This window comes from Cydia pomonella, chromosome 1 (assembly GCF_033807575.1).
Source record: "Cydia pomonella isolate Wapato2018A chromosome 1, ilCydPomo1, whole genome shotgun sequence".
Taxonomy (NCBI): Eukaryota; Metazoa; Arthropoda; class Insecta; order Lepidoptera; family Tortricidae; genus Cydia; species Cydia pomonella.
In genome coordinates this window covers 8,784,837-8,796,411 of record NC_084703.1, presented here as the reverse complement: position 1 = coordinate 8,796,411, position 11,575 = coordinate 8,784,837, and the positions used below count along the sequence as shown (strand labels likewise).

Below are 11,575 nucleotides of genomic sequence, written 5' to 3'. Positions count from 1 at the left end.
CACATTTCCCTTGTTTTTAAAAATACCGGGATCCCGGTATTGCATTTAAAAATACCGGTATAGAAAAATGTTTTTAAAAAGACGGAATCCCGGGATTCCACAATACCGGGATCCCCGATTCCGGTATTGTAGGCCCTAATAGCTAGTTTCGGATACAAATTAGAGATAGTGCTTCAAAATTAGTTTCCTTAAAATGCTTCAGGAGGGCTCTCTTGTCCTATATACTTACTTTACTCTTTGGTTAAACCTTTTTTGAATCTCTTATATCTTTGTTTCCAAGCCTTCAAATGTTTTTTTTCTAAGGCAACATTTAAATGTATTATGTCAATGTCATCTTACTTCTGACAGTAAAATAACCAATGAACAGGCGATACGTTCATCAAACTAAAAATCCTATTGGATTTCTAAACGTCATCTGATATGACATTTTCAAAAAAAAAAAAGAATTTCTCTTTGGTACTCAATTTTTGATGTATGCTGCAGTGTTGAGTGTTCGCCTGTCTCTAAACCATGGTGACTCAATACAGTCTTTCGTAACAGCTTAAAAAAAATCATTAAAAATGCCAGTTCCCAGTTGTATTTAGTGTTCTATGGCCTGTGATGTCTCATAATCGTTAGATCTTTATACTCGTAAGCATACACAATGTACAGCGAAACGCTTATTTCGGTCAAAATTTGAAGAGTACCACGTCGAGAAATGGGTTCCAGGCTAAGGTAAGTAATTGTTTCCTTTTGTCCCTCTTATCTGTGTAAACTGTGACGGTTTGTCAGCAGCCGCGTTAGAAATGATTTATTATGCCTAAAGATTCTGTATGCGCAAAGATACGTATTTCCTATTTAATATCACTCGAGTGTTGTCGTTTCCGTTGGTAATACTCATTCGCTTGTTGATATCGTAGTATCTCGAACGTAAACAAGCCATACGCCTACTTCCTTAATTCATGCTGTTATGCTATTGTTGTAGGCATGTATCACATTACAATACTGATATGAAAAATTACTGTCGCCTTTAATTTAATACCTGTTCAAGTAACCTGTAGTTCATCTGCCCTTTCTTTTTGTTTTCTTTAGTTTTTATCTTAGTTTTAAATGTGCATAGTAATCATGAATTCATGTATTCACTCTCACACTCGTCTATCACTATTTTTTTTTAAGATCACTGTGCACTGATCTTTCTCGGTTGCCTTCAATAACAGGATGTTAATATAAATGCCTATTCAAGCCATAATATTTTTATGAAATAATGAGTAGTTGGATGTAAATCTGATCTGCAAAAAGATTGAAATGAAAAACCCATTGCATAGAGAATTGGAAACATAGTAGTGTAAAAGATGCACTTCAAAAGTATATGCCACAGTTTTTCATTCATAAGCATCTGTCAAATCTAACAAACCATTTATTATTGTTTGTCCCTATCCATTATTTTGACTTTTCTGTTAGTTAGAAAGAGACAATTTCAAACAGGTTTGTAAGAGCTTGCCCAGTTTTATGAATAAGGGGGACAGACTGGAAAGTGAATGGTAGATAGTTTTGTCATTTTGTCTCATCCTCTACTGACTGTACCTACTATATTCATTACCGTGAGACAGTTTGAATTAGGCAATCAATGACATATATTCAGATATGATTATTTTACATTATTGTATTTTTCTACAACTGCATATTTATTTGGATTCTATAATAATAATTCAGCCTATATACATCCCACTGTTGGGCACAGGCCTCTTCTCATGCGCGAGAGGGCTTGTCCCTATGCTAGCCCAATGCGGATGAGGGACTTCACATACCAGGCGCGGATACAAGATTTGGCTTAGGGGGGGGCCATTTTGAGAAAAATCATATATTTTTGGTAAAAAATAAAATTTACTCAATTTAGTAATGTGAGAGCCAGGGTTTTAGGGGGGGGCCATTGCCCCTATGGCCCCCCCCTTGTATCCGCGCCTGTCACATACACATTTGAATTTCTTCACAGATGTACGCAGGTTTTCTCACGATGTTTATCTTCATCGAAAAGCTAGTGGTATGTATCAAATGCAATTTCGTACATAAATTCCGAAAAACGAATGGTACGAGCCAGGATTTGAACCCGCGACCTCCGGATTGAAAGTCAGACGTCATATCCACTTGGCCACCACCACCTTTTCTATAATTATGTATATGCAATTAAGTGTAATTGGTGTAAATTATGGGAGTAAAAATAAAACCTTTCCATTAAAACTTGCTTTAACGAATCATAGCGTTTTATCACACCTGCGCATATTAGGTGCCAGTTGTTGAGTGGCGAAAACCTGCCCATGCTACAATACAATGGTTTCAAGTATTTAACAGTGAAATTCAATTGCATTCCAAAAAAGACTATTAAAAATAACTATACTACTTATTTAAAGTTAATAAATAAAATAAATAAAAAAACCTTTATTTCCAAATTTCCCATTTTACATTTGAAGTTTTATTACTACTCATTTATTTAATTAGGACCCCTCTTCGAGTGTAGGCCTCCTCCAACTCTCTCCATTTTTCCTGTCTTTCGCTTTGTTTAGCCAGTCTTTCCCTGCAGTTTCTGTAATGTCATCTAGCTATCGTTTATTTATATGGCTTTCCCCATTTCCTTTTGCCAATAGGGCCTTTCCATTTAAAGTTACTACGGAATAATTATGAAATATTACAAGTATTAATACTAAATCTATTTACAAAAATCATTGCATATTTTGTAAACTAGTGTAATATTTATTGGAATAAATAGCTCCACTACTACTGCAACTTACTATTACTACTGAGATGATACCATTAAGCTAGAAGTGCACATACCGCTGTTGATGCAGTTACAATACAAACATGAAAACTGAGTGTTCTGGGCCTGGGTAAACAGTCGCGAGACACGGCAGGCAGGTTGAAATGAAATTCACAGCCTTATGGTAATAAGATAGTCCTATTTTTTAGTGTAAGGTGGTCATAATTTTTTATTTCCAGACCCAATATATTATAAGTATTGTAATAAACTACGAAGATAACTAGCTATTCAACAATTAGATTTTAATTAGGAATATTAACTAAACAAAAGTTGTATCTGCTATTTGAATATTAAATAAATATTTGTTTTTAACTACTTCATTAGATGCTTGGCAAAACATCTATGGAATAAACAGTTTAAGTAATTAAAATTACTTGTACTTGGTGTTTATTGTTAATGTTAATTGCTTGTTCCTTTATTTGTTTGATCCTTGGCACAATCCTCTTAAGATGATTTTTAATACCATCATTATCTACTTAAGCAAACACATGGACCAAAATATACATATTTTCTCCATCTATTCCGGACTTAAAATATGGAATCTGCTGACGTATAAGTACATTGTTTATTAGTAGTAGGCAGTCAAGGTCAATGACTGATGGTCAGTTTGTAAAGTATAGTTGCCCTAGTTTATGTTATAGGCAGCATCAAATAGATAGTGATGGTTAAAGTGGCCACATATAACAATAAATTAATAATAAATATTTTAGGACATTCTTACACAAATTGATCACACCATTGGCCACCACACCAGGGACCATTGGCTTCATAGGCAGGGTCACTACCCATTTGGCCAGGCTGGTTGTCATATACATTTGGGGCTATCTTATTAAGGCCTGTAACTTCATACAGCAGAAATCTCTTAGTTACATCCAAATTTTTCTGAAAATTGTAATACAGGTTTTAATAAAACAGGAAACTGATGTGCTGTTCTCCTTTATTTCAGAGACACAGCACGGCTGTTCGAATTGTTTTGTGAAGTATCACCCGGGGACCCCACAAAAGAACCACGGGAGCCCTATATCATCAGAAAATATCCCGAAGGACTCAGAACAGAGGATGAACTAAAAGATGTTCCTAAGTTCACATTCCCCTGTGAATTAGATACGTAAGTGATCTGAAAATTATATAATATATGAAAGAACAACAACATATACTTCAAAGTCTTTGCGGAAAAGGAAGAGACATGGAATATAAGGGGACAAATACATTCTATGACTCTTCTTATTCTGCATATACTATGTGTTGTAAGGCCTTTTGCATTGCGATTTTGTTGCGAAAACATTTTTATCATAGTGTCTGCTTTAGTTTCAATGCCAATGTTTTTAACGCATTCACTGCCAGGGGGCGTGGCCTAGGAACAAAGTTGTATGACGGTGAACGCATATATGCGTCGGTGGCAGTGAATGCGTTAATAAAAAAACTACGCTAACTATGAAATGAGATCCAAACAAGCGGCCAAGTTCAAAGAGCAGGACGATAATTGTATATATTTATACAAACCTCTTCGAGCCATAATATGTGACATAATACAGTAGCGGAAAATAATCTATCATATTTGTGTTTAAGTATTTTTTTATGAGAACGACTAAGGCTGCCTAAACGATTATCATGTGAAAGTCCTTTAGATGGAGAGTACAATCATATACTACATTTGTATGACACCATTAAGAAACTCGTTTTGTACGAGTTTATTAAAAAGTGCATAAAATAACTAATACTCGAAATATAGGTAAAAGTTGTTTATTAATAAAGAAAACAACAAAAATTACAGATTCTGCGCTGAAAATCAAAATATTAGATAAGTACTTGGTACTGCAACCTTTTGCATCAAGAACAGCTTGGCATCTTCGGGGCAGTGATGCAATCAACTTCGCGAGGAAAGAACTTGGAATGCGTTCCCACTCTTCCTTTAATTGTTCAAATCTTTCGTTGACATTTCTTGCATTTCTTGAACTCACACGACGACCTAGTTCCTTCCATAGGTTTTCTATAGGATTTAAGTCCGGACTTTGGCTGGGCCATTCAAAAACCCTCACTCTACGTTTTTTGAACCATTGTTTATCAAGATTAGACGAATGTTTCGGGTCATTATCTTGCTGAAACATAAACGCTCTGCCGAAATTTTGGCGTGCCCAGGGAAAAAACACATCTTGTAATATTCCTTCATAAACTTCCTTCGTCATAATGCCGTTTATTCGATGTAAAGGACCAACTCCACTTGCACTGAAACAGCCCCACACCATAAGGGAGCCGCTGCCGTGTTTGACTGTAGGGAGCTGATACTTGGGGTCATAGCGAGCATTGTCGGGACGTCGTACGTAGGTAATTCCATCTGTTCCGAACAGTAAAAACTTGGATTCATCGCTCCACTTTTCCCACATTTCCGCAGTCCAAGAAAGATGTTCTTTCGCATATTTTTTTCTAGCTGCTCCATTTTTCTTGGAAATCAGTGGTTTCTTTGCAGGACGACGAGCACGAAGTCCACCATCCATCAGGCGATTTCTTACAGTACGTACGGATACAGAAACTGAATTTCCACACGATATTTCCCGCATAATGTCGCTCGCCGTGAGTCGTGGATTGTGTCTTGCTATTCGCAAAATGTTGCGGTCTACCAAACTTGATGTGCAGCGTGGGCGACCAGGTCTGTTGGGCCTTTTGACACCTCCGTGAGCTTTTCCGCGTTTCAAAACCTTCGATATAGTAGACTGATGAACTTGAAATTGCTTCGCCAGCGTCGATTGTGTGAAGCCATTTCTATAGCCATTAATAATTGCTTCTTGTATAGCTACTGTTAAGTTTTTATTTCCATGAGGTCTCCCCATGACGGAACTGATATTTCTTACAAATATGATTATGAATTAGCACGATACGCCTTTTTTATCGACTTAAATACTACTAGTGATGGAAGCTAAATTCCAGAAAAATGTACCTATTCAAATTGAATTTCGAAATATGTACCGGCCTGTTAGCGTATAATTGGTTGAGAATAAATCAATATAACCTTTTTTTGATTAGTTATCAACAAATTCAGTTCTTGGTTTCATCTAATTTGAAATATTTACAGAAAAATCACAATATGATAGATTTTTTTCGCTACTGTATGTCCAAGTTAGGTAGTTATGCTATGAATCATTCATTGAAATGTGATATCTTAAGGTAAATTAGATTTTATACTATGACAGTATTACTTGTGACTAGCTAGAGTCTAGGTCTAGTGATCTAGCATTACTTCTACCTTTTGACTTAACAATTTGCTTAAGGTAGCATTTTTCGTCTCTTTCAGTACAAATTCAAAAGGGGCGTTTAGCCATCATTGCGTACGTTACAGCAAAGCCAAAAGGAAGTATTTTGTTATTAGCAGTCAATTATTTCGGTGTGTATTACTTATGATCCACCGTACCGTAGTAGCTATAAATCTGATTCTTATGGCTGGGCTATATTACAAGTAGACTACATTTTTCAAGAAGTATGAGTAAAAAATCCGGAGAATTTGACGACACTAGGCCGCCCGCCAAGTTTACATGAAATAAAGCTCGGCCACATATTGTCACTGCCAACTGTGCCAAGTCGGCGCTAACTCAGCGTGGTCGGAGTGTAATTAGAATTTTACTATTGACAATTTGTTTTTTGTTTTCAGTACATTCGTCCAGCACTATTCTTTTGTGATGACGGCTGTGGATTCAAAGTATACGTTTTGTTTCTGCCGATACGACCCCAGAACGAACACCGCATTAGTGATAATGTCTCACTTACCATGGCACGATATATTTTATAAGTAAGTAGCGGGTTCCTAAATAAGTCGTAACTCGTAACAAGTCGTAAGCAATTGCTAACCATCAGGCGATACGTCTGCTCTTTTGCCTCCTACATTATAAAAATATCATGTTTGAAGAATCTGAACGAGACGTTTGTTTGAAAGTTACTTTCCTTGAGTCTTATTAATACTTCGCTGAGGATAATATCGGAACAACACACCACAGAACTCGAGTATATAAGTCGTATCAGCAGCAGCATGGAGGAGCAGTATCAGCGTAAAAGTGCATAAATTTAATAATCGTTTTTTTCCTTTGCCTCGTTATGCCTTGCTTTGTGTTGTTTTTCCTTGTTGTTTGACGACCTATCTGGCCTAGTGGGTAGTGACGATGGTCCCGGGTTCAAATCCTGAATTCTGGTGGACGATTCGTGTGATGAGCATGTGATAGTTCCTGAGTCATGGGTGTCATTTTCTATGTATTTAAGTATATATTATATATATCGTTTTCTAAGTACCCTCAACACAAGCCGTATTGAGCTTAGTCTACTGTGGGACTTAGTCAATTTGTGTAATAATGTCCTATAATATTTATTTATGTATTTATAGATATCTCTTTTATATCTTCACTACAGTTTGCAATTTGTTCGCACCTGCTACTTGTATAATGAATGATAGTCCCAATATAATAATAGTTAGCCTGGCAATCTATAAAGGGGGCCGTAAGTGGCTCGGCCTTCGCTCAATTCGTAGTGCTGCGTGCAATCGTAGTAGACCATTAGAAGGCCTTACCAAGTTTTAAGGTTTGCAATCGCACAGTAAGCCGCATTGTCGATGATATACTCGTAATATGGATCTTCATTTTGCGTAACTAATTCCTATTAACGTTATCATTTAAATGTGAAAGATTGAATTTTGATTAATCGCGCAAACACCGCGAATCAGATTTGAGTAAAGTTCTCGTTTAGATACTTTTTTTAAAAATTGGATTTGGATATACGATACTTCTTAAAGGTGAAAAAGAAGAGAATATCGAACTATATATTAAGAATCGTTCTTTGAATGTCCATTAAATACTCCAATAATTATATTTATACATACAAACCGTTTTTCTAAGTACCTCATATAGAAAGAGTTTTGGTTTGTTCTCGTAACCTTGTCCTGATATTTACAAGTGCCTAAAGGAAAACCAAAATAGAAGTCGCATTGCAAGCTGAGCGAATTTGTCATTTTTATTTTATTCATTGGAGGTCTTAATGCCTAATGGCATTCTCTGGAACGGATACGGGACAATAGGGAACATATGATTAATGATGAATATACGGGACAAATACTTAAATACGGGACGTATGACAACCCTAGGTATATAAATATATACACTGAGCGAAGTTTCGTTACAACATGGCAATATTTCCTATGGTCGGCTGTTCTCCTGTATAGGTCGAAATTCTCAACCGATTCTCATGAAATTTTGTGAGCTAGTTCAATGAATACTTATACATATGTATTTTTTGTGTCGATTCAGATTTTTTTCGAAATGGCGGAGCCATGAGTGTTCGCGAGGTCTAAAGCTCATAGAGCCACTTGATATAAATTGGGGCGTCTGCTATCAGGCGCGGGTGCACGGAGCGGGCGTACGCTCGCGGGGTCCATTGTAGGTATAACCCGACGTCCGCGCCAGTGCGCTGTTCATATTATTTTTCGTTAACCTGCTCATCAGTTCCGTGCAACCGCGCCAACTAGCGGACGCCCTTAAATAAATAAAAAAGCTAAGCGAATGGTTTTTGATATTTGTGAATCAGTACTATAGTTAAAACTGAAAAATAAAGCTCGTGGTTTTATGAAATACATTCTAAGCATTTAATAAACTAGCGTCACTAGCATATTATGCAAAATAAACAATATCGAAACTGAATGTTATAATTGAATATTATGGAACAAATAAAATATTATAGAAAAATATGTTCATTTAGTTGTATAGAATATTACTAAACGTATCGATTTTCGACAGTAGCTACCTACTCGAGTCACTTAATGGTAGTTGGCGACAAGCGTGAATAGTATGAATTCAACTTTGTGACTCAAGTGCAATCGATTTCACTCTTTAAACAGGACTGACTTTAAATATTGATATAGTATTTTTTTTTATAGTGGTATTCAAAATTAGCAGCATTTAAGTGTAATTTGTAATGTTTTTATTTACCGTTGCTGATATAAGTGTGGTTTATACATACTCGGCTAGTGAATATAAAGGCGATGCTGAACGGATTTTCTTATAGGACTTACATTTTGCTGTTTTAAATCTTTATTAAATATGAATAAGCCTATAAAAAAATAGGGGACATCTTACACAGATCAACCTGGCCCCAAACTAAGCAAAGCTTGTACTATGGTTACTAGGCGGCGATATAATATTTGTATAGATAAATACATACTTATATACATGGAAAACACCCATGACTCAGGAACAAATATCTGTGTTCATCATACAAATAAATGCCCTTACCGGGATTCGAACCCAGGACCATCGGCTTCATAGGTAAGGTCACTACCCACTTGGCCAGACTGGTCGCGGGTTTATTCTTAATTTTTGGTTTGGCCCCTTAGTTAGGGTTCTTTACTCTTAATTCCTACATGTTCACTTCGCAGAGTACCTACAACTAAGGGTTGATAAAATATTGCCAAAAGCTATTTTTATGTTTGTTTCATCCATTCTATCGTTTTCCAGATTATTAAATAGTATATCGAACCTAATAAACAGTTCAGAGAAGGGAGAGCTGACGTCGTTCCTCGAGGCGTGTCGGATCCGGCCGCCGATGAAGGACCACACGCTAAAAGTGACGTACAACGCGGGCAGAAGCGTGTTCTCTTGCCAAAACCCCGACGGCCGTCTTCCGAGCATCCCAGAAAATGTATGTACCATCGGCGATACTTTAATGACTATTCGTAAATTTAATTGCAACCTCGTAAAGCCTAGCGATGCTCAGTATTATCCGAAAAGAGATAAGTAGCCGATAAAGGTCTACAGGCTAAAAGTGACCTTCAACACGGGCAAGGACGCACGTTCTATTGTCAAAACCCTATTGGCACTTTAAATGACGGCATTCGTAGACTTTATTTCAATAGGTATATTATGTATTATAAGAAGCGTTGTTTGTATTATCTTACGAGACCTTTTAGAGAAACTAAATCAGTGTGCTTTATGCTCTAGCTTACCGAAGATAAAAACATGCAGAGCTTTATTCTACCTAAATATTACGTGAGAGATAAGTTTTAAATATGCCTGAGGTTTAGTTTTAAATCGATGGTTTTAGCATTGAACTCTTCTATTATAAACTGAAATAAATGTCATATACCACCTAAAGAAAAAGTGACTAACTCCTCCAGTGGCGGAGGCTGGATTCGAATCGGTGTATTTAGCCATTTACGCCGTTACATCTATTTCAGTCTATTATTTATTTACAGTAGTATGAAACTTAAAAACGCAAATCAAAATATTTGATAAAATATTTTCATTTGATCCCAAAGTCATACTCATGTAGATTACTCTTCTGCATAATAACACGTGCTGTACTTTTTCCAGTGTAATTTAACGGAATACTTCAGTGCGGTAGATACAAAATGCATGGCAGGGTTATGGGCAGCGTTACTACACGAAAGACGAGTCGCCATCGTGGCATCCAAGCCCTCCCGGTTATCGGCGTGTGTTCAGGCGGCCAACGCAACCTTATTCCCGATGTCGTGGCAGCATATATTTATACCGATTCTGCCTAAACATTTTGTGGATTATCTGTTGGCGCCAATGCCGTTTCTAATTGGAGTTCCTGCTAGCGTTATGAAGGTAAGATCGATCAAAGTTCCCCCACATCGGGGCATATTTTTACGGGTAGATCAACCTTTTTGTTTCGTACTGTCTATTTACCCAAGGGATAATATTGACACAGTTTGTCATGAGAAAGGTTGTAGAAATGTAATAACCCGTTATGGGTAAATGCATTTTTGTTATATTTAAAGACTTATTTTCCCCTAAACACCCATTAGTTCACCCATAAATCGATTACTGATTAACACTTCGTGGTTAAGCTTCCATATTTATCCTCTAGCGCCCCTCGGTCCTAATACTAGCACAAATTACCTCTAATGGAATTTCAATCATTATTATGGAACAGAGTTGCTTTTGTTTGTTTAGTTCGATTTTAAAACGAAACAAATTCTATTCTATTTTCGAATAGCATTGGTTCAAATTTAACTTGCCAATTTTTCTTGCATAGTGGGGCTCTAGAGAGTCTAGAGGATATATAAACATGATAATAGTAGACTGAGTAGTCATAATACTCAGAGGTTATACTATTTTGTAGAAGGTTTTGATATGTATCAATACAACAATGATACAAGGAAATGCATTATGTCCGTAAGATTCGTACTTCAGTTACAAAGTATACTCAAAGAATGCAGCAGCATCTCGAGATTTCATTTGTTCATTAAGAGGGAAGGATAGCTTTTCGAATCTAACAAAATAACGGTAATTTTTCTATGAAATTCTATTTCGGGAGAAAACGTTTTCCACTAACTAAATCTTAACAAATCACTTTGATTTTGATGTGGATCGCTTCAGCATAATATGTTCTGGGTTTATAGATTTCACTTTTTTTAATATATATTTTTATAAGTGGAAGTCTAGTTAAAGACTAGGCCATGTAAAATGTTGCTAAGTTATCTCGCAATACTGATTAGCTAGTTATTTTTATCACTGTTAAGTAATTACATAATATGTTCCTATGTTCAATTTGTACTTTTATACTTCGGTGCCTGTTTTCTGTATATCACATCAATTGTTTTCAAATGGCTAAGGAATTAATATTTAAAAACACATCTTAAAATACCCTAAGTAATATTGGCGAAACGATTGCTTGCTACCTTGGTCGTGTCTCTTGATTGCGTGTAAACTTATTATGGGTCAAAAACTTGTTAGTACAAGTTAAGGTTATGAGACTTTCCTGTAGACATTATGAAATAATCGGACTTCA

General features: G+C 36.3%; 1 protein-coding gene across 3 annotated transcripts in view; it reads left to right on the top strand.

Annotated features, from left to right (window-relative positions):
• The first annotated feature begins 363 nt into the window (after positions 1 to 363).
• LOC133530061 (DENN domain-containing protein 1A) overlaps positions 364 to 11,575 on the top strand; it is a 33,978-nt gene continuing 22,766 nt past the window's right edge. The window contains exons 1-5 of one of the 3 annotated variants that reach the window (XM_061868063.1): positions 364 to 714; positions 3,738 to 3,899; positions 6,435 to 6,572; positions 9,277 to 9,460; positions 10,132 to 10,389. In XM_061868063.1, coding sequence (XP_061724047.1) covers positions 698 to 714; positions 3,738 to 3,899; positions 6,435 to 6,572; positions 9,277 to 9,460; positions 10,132 to 10,389 — 759 coding nt within the window. In that variant the 5' untranslated portion in view covers positions 364 to 697. The remainder of the gene's footprint in view (positions 715 to 3,737; positions 3,900 to 6,434; positions 6,573 to 9,276; positions 9,461 to 10,131; positions 10,390 to 11,575) is intronic. The other 2 variants (XM_061867919.1, XM_061867995.1) reach the window with 2 other exon arrangements.